General features: G+C 49.3%; 2 protein-coding genes and 1 pseudogene across 7 annotated transcripts; 1 reads left to right on the forward strand and 2 right to left on the reverse strand.

Moving 5' to 3' along the window:
* Positions 1-288: 288 nt before the first annotated feature.
* Positions 289-7,499, reverse strand: DCLRE1B (DNA cross-link repair 1B). Of its 2 annotated transcripts, XM_045816827.1 has the most exons (4): positions 7,299-7,499; positions 6,462-6,627; positions 5,963-6,145; positions 289-1,840 (listed from the first exon to the last, which is right to left on the reverse strand). In XM_045816827.1, the coding sequence occupies exons 1-4, from the start codon at positions 7,485-7,487 to the stop codon at positions 756-758; spliced, it is 1,623 nt and encodes a 540-aa protein (XP_045672783.1). In that variant the 5' UTR covers positions 7,488-7,499; the 3' UTR covers positions 289-755. The 2 variants fall into 2 exon arrangements, with proteins under 2 accessions (XP_045672783.1, XP_045672784.1); XM_045816828.1 differs by lacking the exon at positions 6,462-6,627 and having other exon boundaries at positions 7,299-7,430.
* A 227-nt stretch (positions 7,500-7,726) lies between these two features.
* AP4B1 (adaptor related protein complex 4 subunit beta 1) lies at positions 7,727-24,898 on the forward strand. Of its 5 annotated transcripts, XR_006783163.1 has the most exons (13): positions 7,968-8,107; positions 8,302-8,461; positions 9,826-10,050; positions 11,592-11,722; positions 12,092-12,239; positions 12,780-13,276; positions 14,590-14,673; positions 15,433-15,536; positions 16,999-17,206; positions 17,427-17,708; positions 17,962-18,463; positions 24,375-24,472; positions 24,762-24,898. XR_006783163.1 is itself a non-coding variant. In XM_045816824.1 (11 exons), exons 2-11 carry the CDS (start codon positions 8,349-8,351, stop codon positions 18,387-18,389), a joined length of 2,220 nt encoding a protein of 739 aa, XP_045672780.1. In that variant the 5' UTR covers positions 7,727-7,857; positions 8,302-8,348; the 3' UTR covers positions 18,390-18,706. The 5 variants fall into 5 exon arrangements, 4 of the variants coding, with proteins under 4 accessions (XP_045672780.1, XP_045672779.1, XP_045672781.1 ...); XM_045816824.1 differs by lacking the exons at positions 7,968-8,107; positions 24,375-24,472; positions 24,762-24,898 and adding an exon at positions 7,727-7,857 and having other exon boundaries at positions 17,962-18,706; XM_045816823.1 differs by lacking the exons at positions 24,375-24,472; positions 24,762-24,898 and having other exon boundaries at positions 17,962-18,706.
* On the reverse strand, positions 19,672-20,469 carry LOC123804626 (annotated as a pseudogene).
* Positions 24,899-25,209: the final 311 nt, after the last annotated feature.

Below are 25,209 nucleotides of genomic sequence, written 5' to 3' on the forward strand. Positions count from 1 at the left end.
GAAGTTGCTTGGATGGGGTCACAGCAAGTCAGTGACATTCAGGACTGGAACGTGCTGCCTGGATCACCACTTTATCCTCCAGCACAGTTCCTAATGAAAAAAAAAGAACTACCTAGGGACCTTGGCCTAGGAAAAGGAAGGAAGGGACAAGGAGAATGGCATAATGCACACAAAATAACAATGGGAATAACCTGGGCTTTTTTTAAAGAAAGATTTTATTTATTTATTTATTTTTAGAGAGCGGGCAAGGGAAGGAGAAAGGGAGAGAAACATCAGTGTGTGGTTGCCTCTTGCATGCCCCCCACCAGGGACCTGGCCTGCAACCCAGGCATGTGCCCTGACTGGGAATCGAACCAGCAACCCTTTGGTTTGCAGTCCAGTGCTCAATCCACTGAGCCACACCAGCCAGGACAACCTGAAACTTTTTGACTCAGACTCTTTAACTCTTTCTACGGCCACCTAAGAGGACTGCATGTTCTAAAATGTTGGAGAAATACTGTATTAAAGAAATGTAAACAGATGGTCATGCAGGCCTCCTTGGAACCTAACATGGACTTACACTGTGAAGGGGTTTTAATGAGAACTGTCTTCAATCAACCATAAACTCAAGAGTCTGTAAGCGTTAGGCTTCCAGTGAACACACTTGAATTAGCGTCGCTCCAGGGTGAGCCCAGAAGGATCCCGGGAAGACAGGAAAGGCCCTAGACGAACCCCCGCCAGCCGTCATCCACTCTCTCTCAAACCGGAGTGCAGGATCAAACAAGGTCATACTCTCCCCCATATGGACTTAGCAAGGATTTGTGGTACTCTTCCACTTGCTGGTCGAAGCCGCTGGAAGAGAACCTCGCCTGGAAAAAGGTCACGGGAGTCAGGAGGTATTTTAGTGTCAGGCTGCTGAACTCAGAAGCCGGAAGAGGGAGAGCCTCGCTGCTGTGACACGGGGGTGAATCCTCGTGCCGCCTCACGTGCTGGGTCCCAGGGGCTGCTGAGCCGTCGCTGCCTCCCCTGGGGCCCACGTGGGGCCCCACACCGAATTCCTCCCCGGTTTCCGGAGAGATAAATTCCTCATCTGTGGACCTTAAATGAACTGAAAAACCCAAGGGGGCAGTCAGTGCGGTCACCCTCTGCTGGGACTCAGAGAAAGGGACTGCCCCACCCCACTCTTTGCTGCAGAGGTCTGGGAACAACTGCTTCTTAATCTGCAAAGGATGGTGGGAGGGCGCCTTCTGAAGGTTCCCAGAAAGGTTCTTCTTCTTGGCCTCCTCTGAGTCCCTGTCAGCTTGAAATCGATCAGCCTTCTCCTCAAGAGATTCAAACATGACACCCTGGGCTCTTGGCCTCTTGAGCCTCCTTCCTAACAGGCACAGAACACTTGGTTTTCTAGAGGAGGAACTCATGTATTGCCGCACAGAGTCTGGGATCGGGGGCGCGGAGAGCCTGGGGCTCAGGCTGTCCTGAAAGTAGTCCCTGTAGGGCTGTCGCCTGACAATGGGCACCACCTGGCAAGGCCTCAGCGCTGCGACGAAGGCACGGAGCTCCGAGTAGGAGGAATGGTCGGAGTAAGGGATGACGTGGATATTGGGGTGGGCGCGGTGGATATTCCGGCTGGTGGGAAGGACCGCAATAGTAGGGTGGGTCTGGTTCCAGCGCAGCATGGCGGAACGGCAGACCTCCATGTGGTCCACGGCATGGATGCGGCCGGCCTTCTCTTCCACTGTGAACACGTCTGCCAGGCCCAACAGCTGCACCAACTCCAGGCGCCGAGGACTCAGCACCACCCAGGTCTGGAACTCCAGGGCCAGGTGCTCCAGCAGGGACTCTTTGCCCAGGTTATAGAGTCCTGAAGAGTGGCAATGGGGTTGGGGAAAGGAAGAGAAGGAAGAGAATGAAGCTGTTGGGAATGCTACTAAATCAACCAAATGTTCAACAGAAACACACAACGTGAACGGAGCAACCAGAATACCTCAGGGATGGGAAGGCATGTGAGCTGAGGTGTATGGAAAATGGGGTAAACAGAGAAGTTAACACAGAATTCACTTGGACATTCAGTTCAACAAAGGAAAGCACCTACCAAGGCACAGACACTGTGACAACAGAAAGTCTCAGTCCTCTAGGAACATAATCTCCGTGGGAGCCCATAAACCACGTGGTACAGGGCAATGCTAGAGGCACGCACACAGAAAGTATCCTGAAAATGACAGCAGAGCTGAGTGTTAAAGGATGGGTCCAAGTAAACCTGGCGAGGGAAGGGAATGGCAGAGAACACTTTAAGAGGGGCTGGTGTTCATAAAGCACAAAGAAGGAACTGGTAAGAAATGACACTAGACGTTCAATGGATGAGTAGATGAAGAAGAAGATGTGGTACGTTTATACAATGGAACACTTCTTAACCCTAAGACCAGGTGAAATACAGCCACATGTGACAACATGGATGGATCCGGAGGATAACATGCTAAGGGGAAGAAGTCAGAGGGGAAAAAAACACTCATAGATGGGATATAAAACAGAAAGCAATGAATGAACAAACAAAACAAATGAACTCATAGGTGCAGACAACAGAAAGGGGGCTACCAGCGGGGTGGGGTGCATGGGGGGAGGATGAAGAGGATAAAGAGTCTCAAATACAGGAGTGGAAAAAAGTAGGTTTACAGTTGCAGTACAAATAAATACAATAATAAATAAATAAGCAATGAGTACTCACAACTGTAAACCTACTTTTGCCCGCCCCTGAACTGGTGAATGGAGCGAGACCAGACTTGGGTGGTGAGCACACAATGCACCACACAGATGACGCACTACAGAACTCTACACCTGAAACTTGCATGTTATTAACCGATGTTACCCCAACACATTTAATTTTAAAAAGTGACACACCCTGATCAGTGTGGCTCGGTCGGGCGTCATCCCGCAAAGTGAAAGGTGGCCGGCCGGTTCAGTTCACAGTCAGGGTGCAGGCCTGGGTCGCTGATTCGTCCCCTGGTCGGGGCATGTGCGAGGGGCAACCAGTCGATGTTTCTCTCCCCCTCTTTCTCCCTCCCTTCCCCCCTCTAGAAAATAAATAAACATTGAAATAAACACATAAATAAGAGGCGACCCTAGAGAGGTAAACGGGCCACACGCAGGGCCCTGTAGGTACTGCCGAGGAGCTCATGCTTCCTTGTGCAAGCGAAGGGAAGCCCCTGCAAAGTGTGGGGAGGGAAAACGGCTCATTCTAACTGCAGGAGCAATATGATCAGAGCAGGCTGGGCTTTCCTTAAAATCACCCCGCAGTGTGACTCAGTGGCCGGGAGGGGATGCTGAAAGCAGGAGTCCCGGTGAGAAGGCCCAAGCAGCGTTGACACGGGAGAAAGGGAGGCCCGAGTTTTAGTGCTGGCTGCGGGGGCAGATGTGGGAGATGTGTGCAGTGGCCGTCCTCAGACCCTCTCGGGGGGGTTCAGATCCACAACCAGACTCCGTGTGAGCTCCCTTAAAGAACTTATATTTTCATATCCGCACTATTCCTATGGTTCCAGTCTTCACTCTTTAGGCACAGATATAGCTGATTTTCTTTTCTCTCTCCCTATCCTCCCAACTTTTTTAAACCTCTTCTAGGTCCTTTACTACTAGACTGTAAGCCCTAACATTATTCATCTTTCTATCCCACTGCTTATCTGGCACATAGTAGGGGCTTATTATATATTTGCAAAACGAACCCAGCCCTCCTACAGACCCCCCCAGTGAGCTGTGCTCCTCTGGGAAAACTGCAGTGAAAACTCCGAGGACAGAAGGACCGACAGTTTGTGAGCAGTCACGCAATCCTGCGAGAAAGGGCTATTCCTCCGCGCATTTGGGGGTCACCCTGGCAGGTCCGCAATGTTTCCCACGCCCTTATTTGACCCTACCCTGAAACTCCTTTCAAAGTTGGGGCACATCCTTTTATAGCATTCGTCACGGTGGCAAATTTTTTCCCTTTTGTGGATTTATTATAATTTTGGAAACAGTCAAAAAAGTCATTTAGAACTAAACCTATCACCTTATTTATTAATTTATTTTAAAATATTTTCTTTTTATTTACTTATTTTTAGAGAGAGGGGGAGGTAGAAAGAGAGGGAAGAGAAACATCAGTGTGTGGTTGCCTCTCCCATGGCCCACAATGGGGACCTGGCCTGCAACTCAGGCATGTGCCCTGACTGGGAATCAAACTAGTGACCCTTTGCTTTGCAGTCCAGCACTCAATCCACTGAGCTACACCAGCCAGGGCAACCTATTATCTTTTTTAAAACAAAAATTGACTTTCATAAACTATCTCAAAAGGCAACTCCAAAAGAAGAGTCCCCACAATATGTTGTGCTCTTGTGGAAAACATTAGAACAAGGATACAGGTGGCTTCTCACTGTATCTAATTTTCAGCACAACACTCACTGGAACATCTGCATACTGATACATTGCATTTACTCATACAACAGATACTTATGAAATGCCTCATCAGGTATTAGGGGCATGTTGGGAACCGCCCTGCCTGGTTTCAGAAGCTGTAACCCCCACAAGGCTAAGGCTGAGGGAGCGACCTTTAGACCATAAGCCATAAGCCATTAAAGAGATGAAGCTTATCTCCCTGGCAGGATGCCCGCTTCTGCTCCTTTTACTTCATCCATAACTGGCCCCCAATGCTTGGTGGGTTAGCCAATGACGGGTAAGATTCCCAAAAGGGGGGAACAACCTAAGACAGGCATGATCATGTGGGAGGCCCCCAAGGAAGGACTTGGGGGGCTACAGCAAAAGGGGGTGGATGGACCCTCGCCCCTGGCCTTTGACAAAGCCTGAGTCCTCATTCTGTCTTCGAGAAAATCTCGTAATCTCTTGGCTGTCTTACTTCCCTTGCTCCACCTAAGCCTGAAACAATGACAGAGGGTGGTGCAGCCCTGTGCTGGAAAAGGCAGGTTCCCTAGGGCAATCAGGCCTAAGAAAGAATATGTAAAATCCTGTGAAACCTGCTTTGTTTAGAAAGCTCTTAATTAAATGATAAGGATCGAAGCAAGAAGTGAGTTTGTTCTTCAAAGTTTTATAGCTCTTTAGCTATCTGACCCTGACTCTAAATAGGCCCTTAGAGTTGTTATCTATCGTTTGATCCTTACTGCCTGACAATGATTAATGAGCTTTACCTGTATTCTTGTGCAAACGAACCCAATAAAAGCCCATTGAGGAAAAGGCTCTTGGCCCTTCTCCTTTGAGAGATCGGCCACCTTTCCTCCCCAAGCAGGTCTCATCTTGGTAGACTTATTCTCATCCGTGGCAGAGGGGAAGGCCCTGCAGGCAGAGCCCCCCCCCCCCCACAGGGGCATATCCATAATTAAAATAAACAGCCCTGCCATTCTGGAACTTACAGTCTAGCAAGAGGAGACAGATAATAAATAGTAAGTACATATATTATGGAACCCACTGTAAGGTGATGATCGTAATATTGTTCTTCTCCTACTTGAAACAAAGTTTTTTGTCCTTAGAGCAATGGTTGCCTTTAGCATAAGGTTCAAAACATCTTTTACAAGCACTTCAGCCCCTCCTGCCTTGCCAGTCTCCTCCCCCACTGTGCGCCTGTCACACTGGTTGCTGCTTCTCTGTCCCACAAACACATGAGACTTCTTCCCACGCTCATCCATGCTCTCAAGGGGTTTATGTGGGGGTAGGGGCAAGGGGAGTGGAGGGCAGACAATAAACAAAAGGTAAGAGCATGTTAAAACACAGGTACAGTGGAAGGTAATGAAAGCTATGAAAAAAATGAAACAGTGGAATCAGTAGGAGATCAAGAGTTGGTGATGTGGGAACAGAGATGGTGGGCAGACAGCAATTTTAAATAAGATGGTTAGGGCAGGCTTTATGGAGAAGGGGAGGTCTGCTGCACGAAGACTTGAAAGCCGTGAGACACCCGCAAAGAACCTAGTTGCACTACCTGTGGGTGAGAGAAAAAGGAAAGGAAACCGCTCACCGATCTTTACGTTGTGCTGCGGGTGCTTTCGAATGAGCTCCACAATCTGGCGGGTAGCTTCTTGTTGGGAAGGAAGAGCCAGCTCTGGGTTACAGTTGGTGTTGTCGAGGTACAAGGTATGGATCTGTTTCCCCACGCTCAGGGCTGGCTCCTTCAGCATGGACGGTGTATACCGAAAGTCACCTGGGGCAAAGAGAGACAAAAGGTAGGAGCCCAGTCTCCCACCTGCAACAACAAATGGGCATTTGCTTACTGGCCCATGGAAAACTGTCCTGGAGTCTGGCACTGAACTAATCGGCATAGTAGAGCTTCCTTGTGGGAATGCCTCTATCCTGCTCCAGTACAAGGCTTGGACCTTTAAAGTATGAGAAATCAGTTAAGAAAGGGTCAGTGCTTATATGAGAAGAAGCTAGGAGGCCTCCAGACTTCTGCTATAAGTTAAGGCTGCTCAAGGAAGTGTCTAGGCTGAAAGGTAGGAGGGGCCCTTGGGGAGGCCCACCTGTGTATAGGATGGTTCCAAAGTATCCTTCAAAGAGAAACATGACAGAGCCAGGGCAGTGATTGGCATCCATCAAGGTTACAGTCATGGTCTCTCTCCCAATTTCATCTAGAGGCAGGACATGGCTCTCACCAACCTCCAGGGCTCGGATCCACTGCTTAGACACCTGAGGAAACAGTTGGTCACACCCGTGAACACAGACTCCGCTCCCTGGACCGGAAGCTATTCCTTTCACGAAGGGAAAGGGAAAGCTGACCAAGTGCTGAGCCACCCTGAAGCAGGAGCTGTAATGTGGATCCCTAAACCATGTCCTCTTCCTTCTCCCACTCGTCACCCCACCCGTTCTGAACAATTCTAAATTAAGAACCTGGAAAACAGTCTAGTCAGTGGTGCTCAAACTTTCCTGATCATAATCCCCTGGGGACACCTGTTTAAAAAAATCCCACCAGATTTCCAGGACCTGTCCCGCTGTATCTACTGAATCAGATGGGGGTGGGGAAGAAGTGGTGGAGAATGTGTGTATCTACGAGGCACATTATGATGCGGCAAGTTTGGGGAACATTAGCCTAGCTTTTGTGAAAAGGCAGGAAGTTTCCTTGGTTGGACTAAAAGGTCTCCCAAACTTAGAGCTGATACACTCCCAAGTCCGCCAGGTGGAAGCCACACTCCTGTTTCGGCTCAAGATGCATTTCTGGGTTCAAACAACTCCCGCGCTGGTAGCAACCAGTCCTCCTGGCCTCTACGCTGTGACTCCAAGGCTGTGATAGATCTTAAGTCCCACCCAGACGCCAGGACCAGCGAGACCAGCGCTCGGAGCCCGACTCCAGCTCCCAGTACCTGCAGGTGTCGGTGCAGGAGGAAAGCGGTGACTGGGGAGCAGTAGAGAGGCCGTGCCCAGGTGCTAGACAGACCCACGGTGTGGTCCGAGTGCATATGGGACAGGAAAAAGAGCCGTGCGGAACCAGCCCGGCGCAGGCTCCAGAAGTCCACAGCGATGGGCGTGTGGGGGATCAGGGCCCCGTTCATGGTGGCGGGCTGGAGTCACCAATGGGATCCTCATGGAATCGGAGCTCCGGCGTGAGCCTCCTGCAGCGGCCTCGGAAAAAGGAACGCCCGGGCAAGGACAGGGCCAAAAAAGCCAGCCCCAAAGCGGAATGAATTACTAGAGCGGGCAGAAAAAAGGAAGGAAGTGACGGTGCTCGGGGAGTCGAGGTGGAATCGCACACTGAGGGCCTGCGGGCCGTCGCTCACACCCGCGCGCGGAGCGTCAATTCCCACCCGCGCGCGGGAGCCCTCCACTCAAAGCGCGCGCTACTGGGCGGAGACAGGCCGAAGCAGCCGATTTCCGATTCCCCGCCGCGGCTCCGCCGGACGGAGCCGCGGACAGCGCTCGGAGGTGAGAGGGTGGGGGAAGGGCGCCCTGAGGTCGGGGTCCCGGGCGGCGCTCGGCGCTCGCTAGGAGAGCGTGAGTGGCAGCTGCTCTGCGTGGTCTCTGGAGGAGGAGGCGGGACTTCCGCAGAAAGCGCGATAGGGCCTATCGGGGACCGCAACCGCGGGGAGGCGCCAGACGGGCGGCTCCTGAGCGAGAGGGTGGGGTCAGCGGACCGGGGGCCTGCGGGGCTGGAAATCCCGCGGGGGGCCTGAAGGTAGAGGGAAGAGCGGTGGGCGGAGTGAACCGGCCCGCGAGTCCAGGGGGAGGAACCCTAGGGCCTGCGGCGGTGGGGGCGAGGGCCGGCCGGGGCCTGAGCCGGCCGAAGCTTGAGTGTGCCAGGCCCAGGGGAGGCCACGGCAGCGGCGGGATCCCGCTTCTTGTCGTTTCACTGGCACTTGCTTTACCCAGGTTCCCACATCGGGGCTGTGGGGACCGCCCCGGGAGCGTTCGGGAAGATGCCGTACCTCGGCTCGGAGGACGTGGTGAAGGATCTGAAGCGGGCTCTGTGTAACCCTCACATTCAGGCCGACAGGCTGCGCTACCGGAATGTGATCCAGCGAGTGATTAGGTATCAGCCTACGCCCTCGCTCCCCCACCCCGGGCCCCACGGGCCGGCTGCCCCGCGAAGGGGTGACTGGACCAGGCCGTGCTGGGGTTTGGGCGTCTTGCTTCTCTGGAGTGCCATCTCGGTCTTCTCCCGGGAGGCTTATTTTTTACCTCGTTTATTCAGCTGGCTGGTTTCATCCATATCTTTAAACTACCGACTCCCAGACCTGTATCATACCTAGTACAGGCCGTTCTTATCTTCAGACCCACATGCTCCGCCTGCGTGGCATTTCCCCCAGGATGCTTCTTCAAAGACGTGCAAAATAGCACCTACGTCCTTTCCCCTCCCTAGACTGGCTCTTCCACATATCTGTGTGTTGAAGAATGTCGCTGCCCCGCTGCCCAAGCCAGGGAACCAATCTTGATGACGCCCGATCTTCGCTTCTCAAGTCAGATGAATTCAGAGTTCTAAATAGCCATCCTTTAGGGGAAAAAAAGTGGCATTGCTGTTCTGGTTTCGTTCCCAAAGCAATCGCAGGAGCATACAAGCGGGTCCCCTTGCCCCCTCATTTCAGGCAGAATGGTTTTTCCAACATATGAATTTGAACATACGCATCTTGCCTGCAGCTGGGGACCACAAACTTTAGTATGAACAAAAGTCCCTTGGGGTGCTTTAAAAAAATGTAGATTTTTTTTCCTCCAATCCAGTCATTGTGATTTCACTGGGGTGGAATGGAACCCAGGAATCTGCATTTTAAACAGATATTCCATCTGATTCCTGTAGGAGACCATAGGTGGAGAAATGGTCTACAGAATAAAATCCAAACTCTTTTTTTTTTTTTGAGTCATAACACTCAAGGAACACTGGGCTCACTCTACCTGTAGACTCCAAAGAATGTGCTGTTCTTGCCCATGTCCACCTGCCACGTGGCGTGTGTCATTATCTGTCTGCACACCTGCCTGGTGAGCCCTGCTCATTCAGCTGTTACTTCCTCTGTGGAGACCTCCTGTGCTTTCCTGGCAGGGGTAGACCTCTGTCTACTGTACTGCAGTTAGTTAGTGGTGTTCTTGCCTGGTTCCTCAGTAGTCTCTGAGTTGTTAAAGATATGAGACCGTACCTTCTTCAAGATTATGTCCCCAGAGCATCTCCCTGACGTGTAAAAGCTGAATTTCACTGGAATGTACCAGGAGTTCAGTAAGTGTTGGTTGAATGAATAGAATACTTATTGCAGGCCCCTGGTGTGACATGGTAGACCAGGGGGACCCGGTTGCTTCCCTCACAGAGATCACAGTCTAGTTGGATAACCAGTTCAGGTATACAACACCGCCCACGGGGGGTTGGGGATTATGCGTTTTACTTCTTCCTGCTCTGTGTGTTGGTTTCAGGCACATGACTCAAGGTGTGGACATGTCTGGTGTTTTCATGGAAATGGTAAAGGCCAGTGCCACCGTCGATATTGTTCAGAAGAAGCTGGTGTATCACTACATGTGCACATACGCCCCGCTGAAGCCAGATCTGGCTCTCCTGGCCATCAACACGCTGTGCAAGGACTGTTCGGACCCCAACCCGATGGTGCGAGGGCTGGCCCTACGGAGCATGTGTAGCCTCAGGTGAGCACTCTCTCCCCTGCCTGTTTCTCAGTGGCTGATGAATTCAGGAGGTCAAAGGGCAGGTTTTCAATGATCATTTATTTGAGCTCCTTCATCCTGGGGAAAACAATGTTGTAAGCTGAAAACAGGTTTTCAGACATTGTTTTGGCTTGCAGACCCATATCACATAGGTTCATCAGAGGGGGTTTTCCATCCTCACTCTAGGTGAAATAGTTTGTGGGGGTGCTCCACCTGCAGGGCCCCTACCCAGCCACCACAGATGAGAATAAGCCTACCAAGACATGATCTGCTCGTGGAGGAAAGGTGGCCAATCTCTCAAAGGAGAAGGGCCAAGAGCCTTTACCCCAATGGGCTTTCATTGGGTTCATTTTGCACAGAAATACAGGTAGAGTTCATTAATCATTATCAGGCAGTAAGAATCAAACAATAGATAACATACAAAGAACTCTGAGAGTCTGTTTTGAGTCAGGGTCTCTTAGCTAAAGGGCCATAAAACTTGGAGGAACAGCCCTGGCTGGTGTGGCTCAGTGGATCGAGCGCCAGACTGTGAAGCAAAGGGTCACTAGTTCAATTCCCAGTCAGAATACATGCCTGGGTGGCAGGCCAGGTCCCTGGTGGGGGGCACGTGAGAGGCAACCACACATTGATGTTTCTCTTCCTCTCTTTCTCCTTCCCTTCCCCTTTCTCTAAAAATAAATAAATAAAACCTTAAAAAAAAACTTAAAAAAAAAACTTTGAGGAACAAACTTCTTGCTTGGACCCTTATCATTTAATTGAGAACATTCTAAACAAAGCAGGTTTCACGGGATTTTACATATTCTTTCTTAGGCCTGATTGCCCTAGGGAACCCGCCTTTCCAGCACAGGGCTGCACCACCCTCTGTCATTGTTTCAGGCTTAAGTCAGGCAGGGGAAGTAAGGCAGCCAAGAGATTAGGAGACTCCTCTTAGACAGAATGAGGACTCAGGCTTTGTCAAAGCTGAGGGGCGAGGGTCCATCACCCCCTTTTGCTGTAGCCCCCCAAGTCCTTCCTTGAGGCTTCCCCATGATTTTGCCTGTCTTAGGTTGTTCCCCCCTTTTGGGAATCTTACCCGTCATTGGCTAACCAATCAAGCATTGGGGGCCAGGGAGGGTGAAGAAAAAGGAGCAGAAGCAGTGCCCCTGCCAGGGAGATAAGCTTTGTCTCCTTAGTGGCTTATGGTCGGTCTGCAGGTCGCTCCCTCAGCCTTAGCTATGGGGTGAGTGGGGGTGGTTACAGCTTCTGAAACCAGTCAGGGAGGTTCCCAACAATAGTTCTTAGTTCAGGTTAAAGATTTCTGAACAGTTGCGGCATGTGTGTGTGTATTTTTGCTTTTTGTGCAGCATTATTCCAAATGAAAAGTCAAATAAATAGGCCTTTTAAGTTTGGCAGCAGCTTTCTCCAGTTCATGATCTGATTGGTGCACATTCAGACACCCCCTGAATCCTCTGTGAAGTTATTAGGGGCCAACCTGTCCACACCAGGATTCCAGGATCTGGCTGACTCCAGGGTGTGTTGCTTAGGATGCCTGGCGTGCAGGAGTACATCCAGCAGCCTGTTCTCCACGGTCTGCGGGACAAGGCTTCGTACGTCAGGCGGGTGGCGGTCCTTGGCTGTGCCAAGATGCATAATCTTCACGGGGACTCTGAAGTGGGTAAGTGTCCGTGTAACCCGTCCTACTCAGCATGTATTTGTGCCTGCACTGTATGTATGACCCTGTGAAAGATCATGTAGCCTTGGTAGGAGGGAAGAATGTGGCCCCGTTTCTGTGCATGTCCCTTTAAGTAGGAGGCTTGATGTTTTCTGAGATTAGAGGAGCCCTTTCTTTGGGGCCCCGGTGAGATCCTTTGCCTTAGCTACTTAGAGTGGAGATGGCAAGTTTTTGGCTTTGACTTTCTGTTGCCTTTGTGATTTTTAGAGCAGAGCAGCTCAGCTTCGTCCGCTTGGAGCTCCTGCTGCAGCTCTATTCCTTTGACTCTGAAGTTTTTTCTTCTTTATCTGAGATCTGCGTTCTCTTTTGTAGATGGTGCCCTGGTAAATGAACTATACAGTTTGCTGCGTGACCAGGACCCAATTGTGGTGGTAAACTGCCTGAGGTCTCTAGAGGAAATTCTGAAACAGGAAGGAGGTGTTGTCATCAATAAGCCCATCGCCCACCATCTCTTAAATCGGTTTGGATGCCTCCCCGCGGTGCTCTTTTTATTACAATGAGATCTGCATCTTAGGGGGATCTTATCAGTGGGTTGAGTTAAGGAGAGACTGTGAACACCTTCTTTAGGGTAGTAAAGAAAGTTATTCACAACTATTAACTTCCTCATATTGCCTGGAGAGAATTTCTTTCACTTGCCTTAAGTCCTTTTGGTGCTAATGGCAGAAACAACCTGTGGGGGTAGGTCCTGCCCTCCTCTGCAGTCATGACGCCCCCAAACTACGCCGTGTGTGCTGTGTTAAAATGTAGGAGATCTGGATCTGGGGCAAAGTGATCACGATCGTGTCTTTGGCCTTAGATGAGTGTGCATTTGTACTGCAAACTCGTCTTAGGATTTAAAGTATTTTGTGTACACCTTAAAGAGCACACAAAAAGAGTAGTTTGATTACGGCATGGCCTATTTTTAGGAAGTCCCCCTTTGTTATGAAAACAGATGACAGTAGCATGGAGATGCTCCTAATTTTGTTGCTAAAATAGCACTTTTGTTTTCTTTTTTGGACAGAATGCCCAAACTGGACCAGTGGGGTCAGGCCGAAGTACTGAACTTCCTGTTGCGCTATCAACCCCGCAGTGAGGAGGAACTGTTTGACATTCTCAATCTCTTGGACGGCTTTCTCAAGAGCAGTAGCCCAAGCGTGGTGATGGGGGCCACCAAACTCTTTCTGATCCTGGCAAAGCAGTTCCCCCACGTACAAACGGATGTGCTCGTGCGAGTCAAGGGACCATTGCTGGCGGCCTGCTCATCAGAGAGCCGCGAGCTCTGTTTCGTGGCCCTCTGTCACGTGCGCCAGATCCTGCACAGTTTGCCAGGCCACTTTAGCGGCCACTACAAGAAGTTTTTCTGCTCCTACTCGGAGCCGCACTACATCAAGCTGAAGAAGGTGGAGGTGCTGTGTGAGCTGGTGAATGACGAGAACGTGCAGCAGGTGCTGGAGGAGCTTCGAGGGTACTGCACTGACGTGTCTGCTGACTTTGCGCAGGCTGCCATCTCTGCCATAGGTAGGTGTCCGCGGCTGCTCCTTCCTCAGTGCCTACACCACCCAGCTAGAACTCTGTGGAGCCAGAGGGAACAAAAGGGAAGGAATCTTACCTCAGATACAGAGCACCTTGCACCAAAGAATTGGGGCAGTGATGACGAATGAGAGGAGGAAGGTGTTTTAGTCAACCCCTGGTGTTGCCATATCTTTCAGGATGGAGAGCGCAGGAAACTCAAATTATAATACTTAAAATTTGAATTCCCTTTTGTTGTCTACTATCCAAATTGCTTTCCTGGTCATCGTCTTACCACCGTCTTATGAGGTGGTCAGGAAAAGTGGAGCGAGTATAATGAACCTCATTTTAAAGATGAAGAAACTCAGACATCTAAAGGTTATTGAATGGCCACAAGGTCATCAGGCTCCTGAACTGAGGCCAGACCCCAGCTTCCCAGACTCAAAGTCCTGTGTGAAGTCAATCTCGTTTATGGAGCAGCTCCTGTGGGCTACGGATAGTGCTGAGTACAGACCAACACCGAATACATCCTAACCTTGCAGACCTTTTCATACTATTCTGTCTGGAATCTAAAAGCTAGAGTAACGCACAAAATGAAAGCAGCCGGGGAGCTAAGTGTTGGAGGGCTTCCTGTGGAGGAGGAGGAGGAGGAGCGGGAGCGCTCCTGTGTGGAATAAGGTGTGGCTGTCTTTAGGGGCAGAGCAGGGACCAGGTGGAGAGTGGAAATCCCCGGGCCAGGAGGCTGCAGCCGAGGCTTCCCAGCAGTAACGTTTCCGTGCAGGTGCGACGCAGCGCACACTGCTGCCTCTCGCCGGCCTGCCAGATAGACTTCTTTGTTGCTGAGAGTTTTCAGCCTTGGTCTGTGGGAAATTCTTTTTCCATGAGCGTTCGGTTTTCAACTGGTCTATGAAAAACAAACAAAAAACGGATACATTTTTACCAAACTTTTCTTTATAGCAAACTTAGATTCACATTTCATCAAGCAAGGGGTGATGTTTTTAGGCACTTCTGGTTGTCTTTGTCTCTGCTTATTTCTTAAGATTTTATTGTTTTTAGAGAGAGGGAAGGGGAGAGAGAAAGGAACATTAATGTGTGGTTGCCTCTCATGCGCCCCCTACTGGAGACCTGGCCTGTAACCCAGGCATGTGCCATGACTGGGAATTGAACCTGTGACCCTTTGGTTCGCAGGCCAGCGCTCAATCCACTGAGCCACACCAGCCAGGGCTGGTTGTCTTTGTCTTTGGCTGGTGGGAAGTTATTTTAGAATGAGGTGCCAGTATGTGACTGAACAGTGTTCTCTGCTTTTCCCTCCTCATCCCCAGGGGGCGTCGCCAGGACCTACACAGACCAGTGTGTGCAGATCCTAACGGAGCTGCTGGGGCTTCGGCAGGAGCACCTCACCACAGGTACCGGCGACCTTTCTGGAGGTTTTTCGTTGCTTGCCTGGTCTAGAGTAGGTGCTCAGAAAATACTTATTGTTGAAGAACATAGATGTTTAAACCTTTTTTTTTTTTTGCACCATCACCTGTTGCCCTCAGGGAAGCATGGTCTCTAGGGATCTAACAGGCCAGAGTCTTCGGGTGGCCGTGGGGCCGCAGGCCGTACTGTCGATGACGGAGGGTGCTTGGGACGGCCTGGCTTCTTGTGTCCCCACCCTGACTTCCCTTTCCATGATGGCCTCACAATGAAAGCAGTGGCTCCCAGGGTTGGGGCTGGGGTGAGGCGGGCCAAGTGCCTCGGAGACACACGTTTAGAGGGGCACCCGCTCTCGGTTCACGTGCGTGCTGACCCTGCGTGTCTTTCTAAACCACACACCCTTGGCCCCTGGCTTGGCCCCCTGTGGTCCCAGCCCTGGCAGCTCCGTTTGTACTGTCTTTGGAGTGTCGTCCAAGGACACCCCCCCACGTCTGCATACAGCTTCCCCTTCGTACCAAGGGCTTTCACGTCGGTTTGCTCACTTTTCCCCGTGGCGCTCTGATAGGAGCGGCACTCACTTAAGAAAGCATGGCCCACGTCAGACATGTCCCAGATAGTCACTGACCAGCCTCCAACGGCCACTTAAAGAAATTCACCTAAGATCCGGTCTGAACAGAGGACTTGTCACAAGGCTTCTCCCTGTGTGGTGGCTCTAATGCTGTGTTCTTGTGCCCCTGGTTGTGCTGTAGTGGTGGTGCAGACCTTCCGAGACCTGGTGTGGCTGTGTCCTCAGTGCACGGACGCCGTGTGTCAGGCCCTGCCCGGCTGCGAAGACACCATTCAGGACAGCGAGGTAGCAATTCTCCTTGGCTTCTAGGCAGAGGGACCCTGTGTGGGACGCTGCCCTCTGCCATGAATCTATGTGTTCTCTCTACCCAGTGTCTGAAATGGAGATTCTTAGAATTAATTGCCACCTCAGAGTCTCTTTTAGGTGCAGATGGGTTACGGAATATAAAAACATTAGGCTCTCTCTGTGGTTTTTATTACAGATACTTTGATATCATTGTTCTCTTGAATAGCTTTGAGTCAAATTTAGATCTTGGAGTTCTCAGCTAGAATGAAAGTCAAAATCATTTGTGGAATTTTTACAAATATCTAGGCTTTACTCCAGTTCCACTGACTTAAATATGCAAGAGTGAGGGACCTAGACACACACACACACATATTTTTTAAGATTTTATTTATTTATTATTTAGAGAGGGGAAGGGAGAAAAGAGGGAGAGAACATCGTGTGGTTGCCTCTTCCATGCCCCCTAGTGGTGGCCTGCAACCTAGGCCTGTGCCCTGACTGGGAATCAGACCAGCGACCCTTTGGTTCACAGGCTGGCGCTCAACCACTGAGCCACACCAGCCAGGGCAGACACATATTTTTAAGAATCCTTACAGATGACTCTGATTTACACTGCAGGTTATCCACCATGATTGCTTTGTAAGCATGAAGTAATTTAGGGCAATCTTTCAGTAGCTCTCACTGAAACGTTAAACCTCAGATTGGGGTGGAAGCCCTATTGCCACGTCAGCATAGACCGTAAGCATCTTGAGTCTCCTTTGGCGCAGGAGAATTTCATTTCTATTTGATGTAGAAAGTGCAGGAGGTGAGATCAACACAGTACAAGATTTTTTTAAATATAGTTTATTGATTATGCTATTATAGTTGTCCCATTTTCCCCCTCCCCTCTACCCTGCACACCCTTTCCCACCCACCTTCCCCTGCTTTAGTTCATGTCCATGTGTCATACTTATCAGTTCTTTAGTTTCTACATTTCCCATACTATTCTTGCCCTCCCCCTATCTATTTTCTACCTACCATCTATGCTACTTATTCTCTGTACCTTCCCCCCTCCCCTCTCTCTCCCCCTCTCTCCCCCTCTCTCTCCCTCTCTCTCCCTCCCACTCCCCTGTTGATAACCCTCCATGTGATCTCCATTTCTGTGATTCTGTTCCTGTTCTAGTTGTTTACTTAGTTAGTCTTTGTTTTTGTTTTAGGTGTGGTTAATAATTCTAAGTTTGCTGTCATTTTACTGTACATGTTTTTTATCTTCTTTTTCTTAGATAAGTCCCTTTAACATTTCATATAATAAGGGCTTGGTGATGATGAACTCCTTTAACTTGACCTTGTCTGAAAAGCACTTCATCTGCCCTCCCATTCTAAGTGACAGCTTTGCTAGTTAGAGCAAAACCTGTAACTGTGTCCTGTCTCCTGTGTTTTGGACAACCAAAGGTTGAGCACTCGCTCTTGTTCCTTCATTCCCCAGGGGAAGCAGGCGCTCATTTGGCTACTTGGTGTCCATGGAGAAAGGATTCCCAATGCTCCTTATGTGCTGGAGGACTTTGCAGAGAACGTGAAGTCGGAGACGTTTCCGGCTGTGAAGATGGAGCTCCTCACGGCACTGCTGCGCCTGTTCCTCTCGCGCCCTGCCGAGTGCCAGGACGCGCTGGGGCGCCTGTTGTGTTACTGCATAGGTAGGTTCTCCCGACGGGACGAGCGCTTGCTGCAACCCGCAGTAAAAATCCCCACGGCCTTCCTTGTTCCGTGAATCACGTCTGGGACCCAAAACGAAAATGCTAATGTTTCCTAGGGCTCCCTCTGTCCTCCTTCATTTTCCCTCCTATTTTGGCTGGCCCAGGAGTAGGAGGAGACTGTTTCTGGTTTTCATTAACTCCGTCTGTTGTCTTGCCCCAGAGGAAGAAAAGGATATGGCAGTACGGGACCGAGGTCTCTTCTATTATCGCCTCCTCTTAGCTGGTGTCGATGAAGCTAAGCGGGTCCTGTGTAGCCCTAAGTCTGACCCTTCTCTGGGACTTCTGGAGGATCAGGCAGAAAGACCTGTGAATAGCTGGGCCTCAGACTTCAACACGCTGGTGCCAGTATATGGCAAAGCCCGCTGGGCCACCATCTCCAAATGCCAGGGGGCAGAGCGTCGTGGCCCAGAGCTGCCCAGCACTGCAGCCTTTGCTGCATCAGGTAACATAGTCCTTACTTTGTATCTTGTCACAAAAAATTGTTATCTTTTGCAATGACTGGTAGGAAGTAGAATGCCCTAGCTAAATCTCAGGCTGTTGCCTGAGCTTGTAAGCAAGGAAGAAGTTCATCATAGGCCATCTGAGCCATTTATGCAAAGATAAAGGTCACATTGTGTACTTTGGGAAATCTAGATAGAAAATGTAGTTTCCGTAAATTAAGAACGTCTCTGACACCAGCGTCCTGACGCTTGCAGGACCCCTGATTCCTGAAGAGAACAAGGAGAAGGTGCAAGAACTGCCCGACTCCGGAGCCCTCGTGCTAATCCCCAACCACCACCTCGCTGCCGAGACTTTTGAGAAAGCTTGGCTCAGCCTCGAAGTCGCCCATCGGCAGGTGCTCCCTTGGCAGGGAGCGGTCCATCCCGACACGCTCCAGATGGCCCTGCAAGTCGTGAACATCCAGACCATCGCAGTGAGCAGGGCGGGGGCCCAGCCCTGGAAAGCCTACCTCAGTGCTCAGGATGACACCGGCTGTCTGTTCTTAACGGAGCTGCTGTGGGAGCCCGAGACCTTGGCAATGCAGGTCTCCGTGAAGCAAAGCGAGGCGAGGGCCGACACCCTGGGCAGCTTCGCCTCTGTGCTGGGAACTGTGCTGGGAACCGTTGGAGACATCAAATCCTAGCCGCGTCGTGCCGCCTGTCCGGAGTGAGGTGAACAGCTGGCCGAGTTTCTCAGTCTTTCTGGTTGGAGCTGCTTGTAAGTCCAGATAATATCAAACACAAAGGAGATTGGGAAATCTGGGACTCAGGATTCTTATGTTTTTGTCCAAAAACCATTGACTTACTCCTCTCAGACCTACTGGTGAATGACTGCATCTTTCCAGGTGATGTTGTGAAGGTCAATGGTGGCGAGGGGATGGGAATGGGGTCAGGATAGAGTGTGCGTTCTTTTCTGATCAGTTCAGGGAGTTTCACTAATTAAAGGCGCTCGATGTGTGTAGATGCTAATGGAGTCATCATTCGTGGGCGCCATGTTTTCTCCCCGGACCACCGCAGAAACCCCTGACTGTCCCCATGCGTCTGAGGCCAGAGTTGCCAGTGTGCCGTGGCACTGCTCACCAGTCCCTCTGACACCCTCCGTTCTGGCAAAAGCAAACCAGCTGTAGGTCCTCGAATATACCGGGCTCTCTCTCACCTCTGGGCCTTGACCCTGCTTTTATTTCTGACCTAGAACATTTTCTAACCCTCGAATCTTTATTTAAGTAACACCTAGTCTTATCTTTCAGTGTTCTCAGTTGTGAGCTCTTTCAGGAAGTTTTCTGTGACCCTCACTGCCTTCACTGAGGGTCCCCTGCAAACTGTGAGAGCAGTTAATATCTGGCAGTACTACAGTTACTGTTTTTTCGTCACTTTTTTTTTGAGTGGTTGGAAGCTGTCAAAAATGTGCTCTCCAGTGGAGAGCCAGCACCCAGGGCCCCCTTGCCCACCTGCCTCCTCCCATCTCTCCACAGGCTCATGCCAGCCCCTTCTGTGTCTTTCTAGGCTGCAGCAAAAGGGTCAAGTGGGGTCTCCAGGGAGGTAAGGGGGAGTGTCAGAGTCTAGGTGGCAGCTGTGGGGGTGGCAGCCTCAGGGCTGTGGGGACGACAGGGTGTGGGAGGCAGCCTGGGGAGGACACAGGCTGGAGTGGGGGATCTGTAGAGGTGCAGGTAACCCACATTCCAGACGACCTCAACTCCCACAGTGCCTAAGGAAATGGGGTGGCATGAGGGCTGGGCACCAGGGGCCGGTGGGAGGTGGGGCATGTGGGAAGTTTGGCGCGAGGAGGACGGAGGAAGGTAGAAGGGACTGAAGCCCCACCCAGGGCACTGTCATCGGTAGTGGGGGGTAGGTGGAGGAGGCGGGAGGTCCACAGCAGGTCAGGAGGACTGGGGAAGGGGCAGGTGCCCCTCGCACTTCCTGGTCACTTCAGCAAGCCTCGAGCTCAAAGTGCAGGGTGCAGCCTCCGTGACGCATGATGGGCACCGGCCTTACATACTGCACCTCTGGAGGGAAGTCAAAGACGTTGGCCTTCAGGCCGTTGTCCAAATTACCTGCAAATACCTTGTCTCCTGAGTCCCCTTCTTCCTGGATGAACTGGAACTTTTCCCCACTGAGGCTGTAAGCCACCTGGAAAGTCTTCACCACTCGGCACTGCCTACACAGCTAGTGCCCTGTGTCACCACCTCTGTCACCTGCATATTGCACGTCACTTTCTGTGGATCCCGGGGTCTTAACCATAGTTGCTGGCTGTCCAGGCATTGACAATGCCTGTGCAGGGCAGGTGGGCCGGCTCCAGGGCCCGGCACTGCACACCCACAAAGCCCAAGTGCACAGACGAGACAGAGATCTGCCAGTCGACCGTGGCATTGGTCTCCATGCCCAGCGGTGTGGCGCAGATGGCCTCACAGTGGGTGCCTGTGTAGCCCTGAGGACACTTGCAGGTATACTGGGTGAAGAGTCCCAGCGGTGTGAGTCATCGATCCCCTGGCGGGGGGACTCATCATTGTGGCAGGGGGTTGGGAAAGGACCTTTCTCAGTCTCGTTGCAAATGAGGGCCACTAAGCCTTCAGGGCAGAGGCAGTAGATGGGGAGGCTGTCCTGGCCCAACAAGCAGGTCCCACCGTTCGGGCACTGGCTGGAGTCACAGAAGTCACCAGAGGCGGTGCGGTGGAGGGGGCAGCATGCCAGGGGACATGGGGTGGGGGATGCAGCTGTGCAGACCATGGGGCTCTCACTCCTGCTCCTGCCCCATGACCTCTGCCACGTAGCTAGTCGTCTTTACTTCCTTCATTCCAAGTTTGTCTCCCCACTTCCCAGGGGTTCCTGGCATTGAGGGCAGTTGCACTAGCCCAGACTGGTTCTAGAAGCCTGCATCGGCCTTTTTACCTCGGTGGGCACAGGGCCGTGAATAACTCACGGTTATAGCACAAGGGATGGTGTGCAGGGAACAAGCCGACAGCGAGGGGTTCTGTGGTCTCGTGCTCTGATTGTGGGTGTGCCCGGAGGGGTCTCCCTCCCTGCGTCTCCTCACATGCCTTCCTGCAGCAGCTCCACCCAGTGCCTTTCAGTGCTGGGGTCTCAGCACATCTTCCGTCTACCCAGAAGGGTCTCTGATCTCTGATCTTGCAGCTTTCTCTCACTGTTAATTCTATTTATACCTGACGACACTTTATGTATTAATTGAGACAACTTAAGGCAAGAACAGATTCATTTTTTTAAAAGATTTTCTTTTCAGAGAGGGGGAAAGGGAGGGAGAAAGAAAGGGAGAGAAACATCAATGTGTGGTTGCCTTTCTCATGCCCCCTACTGGGACCTGGTCAGCAACCCAGGCATGTGCCCTGACTGGGAATTGAATCAGTGACCCTTTGGTTCGCACCCGCACTCAATCCACTGAGCTACAGCAGCCAGGGTACAAGAACAGATTTAATAAAATGACGGTAAGATAGAAATAACTAGAGAATCCAGAACAGGAAAAATGAAAATACTAGTTAGGACCAGCTGGGCTGGAAATGGGGAAATACACTGTGGTGAGGGCCCACACAGTTGATACAGTTGAGCGGCAGATTTAGCTCTGTAAGTGGTCGGCCGTCAGAGTGGAGACAAATGGTTACACAGTTGTCAGCAGAAAGGAAGGAACATTACGATTCTGATTGACAGGTAGTTTCATATACTCAGAACCTTGTGCTGAGTGACATGTATAAGGTTCCCATGGGAAGTTAGTAATGGGTTTCACATGACTGCTGGAGCCCATATCCTCCAAATAACTTTTCACCCATTTCTCCTCCCAGCTAGGCTCTTAATAGGCGTAGATAACAGGCAGTATCGAATTTAGGGTCAGGACTTGGATTTTGCAAGCTGTTTGTTCCCACTGTGCAATTTCTAAGGACAGCGATGGTCTTTGTTTCCTTTACAATGTCTGCCACCTAGTGATCACTCAGGTATTTATTGAAGGAATGGTCTAAGAAGTCAGATTCTGATGGTGTTTTGGGATTGGTGCTTGAAGTATGTTTTGTTATATTGTATCAACTATGAAGAAAATAATGGGATTCCATCTTGACTAGGGTTTCTCAAAATTGGCACTATTGATATTTGGGGCAAAATCATTCTTTGTTGTGGGAGACTTTATTTATTATAGAACGATTATTAGCAGCATCTCTGGCATCTACCCACTAGATGTCAATAGAACCCGCAGTTGTGACAACTGAAAGTATCTCCAGATGTTGCCAAAGGTGCTCTGGGGGCTAACATGACCCCTAGTTGGGAACACTTGATCTCTAGATGGTGGATGCACAGGGACTGGAAATACCAGGATCAGAACCGCTGCAGAACTGCTTTTCCGTATTCCGACTTGTTCCATTAAACGAAAGTGAAGCTCAGGATGCTGCCCATTTGAAGTGCTGCAAGGGGACAGGATGTAGGTGGTAGAAATTAAGGAAACTGATTGACTTTTTTTAAAATTAAAGACTATAATTAAAAGTTTGACCTAAAGAAAATTAGGTATGGCTCAGCAACTGAATAAATGTTACTGAAGGAATCCCAGCTTTTGGAGTTCTTAGAAGAGTAAGTTGTTCTACTCGGTCCATTTTCTGTCATGTAAGGGACATAGCACAATATGAAATTATTGCTATTGGAAGTGTAATTTTAAGATGGTCTCAGTGAAGAACTCATTTCTCTTAACCATAGCCTAATTTTACTAATTTATAAGCAAAATGACTAAACTATGTATATGTGTATATATATATTCTCACACACTCATATTATAAATATTTATATGTATGTGCACACATTTTATATATATATATATGCACACACACTTAAAATATAGTTATTTAATATCTCTTGCCTCTTGGAGCTTTTTTTAGCCTCTGCAGACATGTGGTCTGATAATGTAACATGTTGATGTTGGGTATTTATTTTTTAAATCTATGAGGGTAGATGATACTGTACTTCTGAGAAAAATGGCCTTTGAATGTTTCTTAGTTGGTAGATAGAATGTAATACATCTAATGACAGTGGAGCTTTGGAACATTGCAAAGGAGATCATGTGCATAGTTCCTTACCACAATTGTATTGTTACATGCCCCTCTTCCCCTTCCACTCCTTTTGAGTGGGAGTTGTGTTACATTTTTTTCTATCCCTTTCTCATATATTGGGTGTTTGGGGAGTCAAAGAACTTATTGGATTGGCCAAAAAGTAACATTTGTTTTTTTCTGTAAGATGGTGCTAGTGGCACTTAGTTGTCTTTAACTTCATTCAAAACTATTTTTGTTAGATTGCATTGTTATAGCTGTCATATCAATGTGCATTTAAAAAAAAATCAGAATTGGTGAATTGGTGTAGCTATTTTAATGTGGACATGGAAGAAAATATGCAACATTTTTGGCATATTATGCTTTGTTGTTTCAAGAAAGATAACAATGCAACTAAAAGGCAAGAAAAGATTTGTACAGTGTCTGGAGAAGGTGCTGTGACTGATTGAATGTGTCAAAAATAGTTTGTGAAGTTTCATGCTGGAGTTTTCTCACTGGACAATGTTTCACGGTTGGATAGACTAATTGAAGTTGATAGAGAGCAAATTAAGACATTAATGAGAACAATCAACATTATGCCATGTGGGAGATAGCTGACATTCTCAAAACAGCCAAATCAATGGAGCTGTTGGTGAAAATGAAAAACATGTCTTTTAGTTTACGGAAAAAAACACCCAGACTTTTTGGGCAACCCAGTATTTCCTTAGTTCCAGGTCTCCACGTTAAGAGGAAGTGTCCCTGAGAGCTCTCACCCACATGCAGGCCTGGTGCACACACCGAGGTCCTGGACTTCGAGCCAACGACACAGTGAGATGAGACTTTGGGAGGGGGATGTACATTGTTGTGGCCCGAATGGCAAAAGAAGCAAGTGGCAGTGAAAAAAGTCTGTCCTCGTTTTTCAGTAATAATTAGGAGCACAATATCAGAAAAACAAGAGTAAAGGGAATTTGGGCTAGTGGGGATGGTTTGGGAGGCCCAAAGAAAAATAAACAAAGAAGGAAAATTGACTCCATAGTGCCTGGGAGAGTGCACACTCCGTGTCTGTAGCCTTGCAATATCAGGCATACAAGATCGGAGACCATAGGTGGCTATGTCCATAAGCACATCAGTGGTGAAATGAGGAAGGTGGCTTATTATTGTGGGAAAGGTTTACTGTTTGAAGTAGAACAGACTTGGTTTTAAATTTCTGTTCTGCCACTTACGTTGGGCAGGCTATTTTACACCAGTTGGGATGGTTTCTTATAGTTGTGTTTCCCTTTTGTGTATTATTTTGGGTTTATGTCAATGTATTTGTTGGAACCCTTAGATTGTCAATGATTCGCTCTAATGTGACAGGCAGTTGGCCTAGAATTATCTCTGAAGGACCTTCTGACCTTTGAGGTCTGAAGCCTACTTAGTAATAACCAATGTTTCAACCCTAGTGACAGATAATGACAAATGAAAATGGCCCTGTTCCTAGACCAAAGCAGTTTATAATCATTTATTTTTATAAAATGAAATAGAAAACAGAAGATTGGCTCTGATTATTTTGCATGATAGAAATTGCATTCTGAGCAGCTGACTTAGCATTTATGCTTGAATCTCTTACTCATTCACCAGGTTAGAATACTCCGGAAAAGCTGATACATTTGTGTGCTGCTTCTGGCACCCAAACTCAATATCCAGATGTAGTTACACTCAGAAGGAAGCCATTGTGGGTGAGTGTCCAATCCTGAGATCTTGTAAAACAGGGGTAGGTAGAGTCCAGCTCTTTTAGGAAAATCCTAATTTATCCTGTTAGAGAGTATATCCCAGATCTGCTTCATCCTGGTCATTAGGTCTTGGGCTGAAAAGAAGAAATTTAACATTTACTGTACATGGGTCAGATGCTGCTGGGTCATTCCACATTATCTTATTTAACCCCTGAGAAATACTTTGTATTATCTGCATTTTAATTCCTCAAATGCCCAAGATTTTGTTTGTTTCTTTGTTTTTTAACTTTCTCAGTTTTTGTATATCACATTCCCTCCACTTGGAATGGCCTTCCTCCTCCTCTCTGCCTAACGAACGGCCACTTGGCCTCAGAGCTCATCTTGGGTGTTACTACTTCAAGGAAGCCTTCCTCACCCCCTAGGTTTGTTCCCTTTTTACACACTCATCACACACTCTGTCTCAGTAAGCACAGCAGTTGTGTATAGTTGTTTAATGTGTCATTCATGCCGAAGTACACTTTAGCGCCATGGGGGGTGGGGACTATGTCTAGATCGTTTTTCTGTGTTATTTGTAGTGCCAGGTAGAGCTCCTTAGACATAGCTACTCAATAAATATTGACTGATCATGGCGAATACAACTGATTATTGCAATCATCCAGACCTGAATGCCTATTATTCAACTGCAAACCCTTCCTTTTTGAAGTTATACCACAATTGAACCACACAAGAAGTATTTCTCAATA

The sequence above is a fragment of the Phyllostomus hastatus genome, unplaced genomic scaffold (genome assembly GCF_019186645.2).
Source record: "Phyllostomus hastatus isolate PE091 unplaced genomic scaffold, TTU_PhHast_1.1 phas_scaffold_216, whole genome shotgun sequence".
Taxonomy (NCBI): Eukaryota; Metazoa; Chordata; class Mammalia; order Chiroptera; family Phyllostomidae; genus Phyllostomus; species Phyllostomus hastatus.

Coding starts and splice junctions, on each gene's coding strand:
- DCLRE1B (XM_045816827.1), bottom strand. CDS start 7,487: ATGAACGGGGCCCTGATCCCCCACACGCCCATCGCTGTGGACTTCTGG. Junction 6,628..7,298: donor TCCTGCACCGACACCTGCAG/GTACTGGGAGCT, acceptor CTGTTTCCTCAG/GTGTCTAAGCAGTGGATCCG. Junction 1,841..5,962: donor GCAGCACAACGTAAAGATCG/GTGAGCGGTTTC, acceptor GCCACTCTTCAG/GACTCTATAACCTGGGCAAA.
- AP4B1 (XM_045816824.1), top strand. CDS start 8,349: ATGCCGTACCTCGGCTCGGAGGACGTGGTGAAGGATCTGAAGCGGGCT. Junction 8,462..9,825: donor GTGATCCAGCGAGTGATTAG/GTATCAGCCTAC, acceptor TGTTGGTTTCAG/GCACATGACTCAAGGTGTGG. Junction 15,537..16,998: donor ACACCATTCAGGACAGCGAG/GTAGCAATTCTC, acceptor TTCATTCCCCAG/GGGAAGCAGGCGCTCATTTG.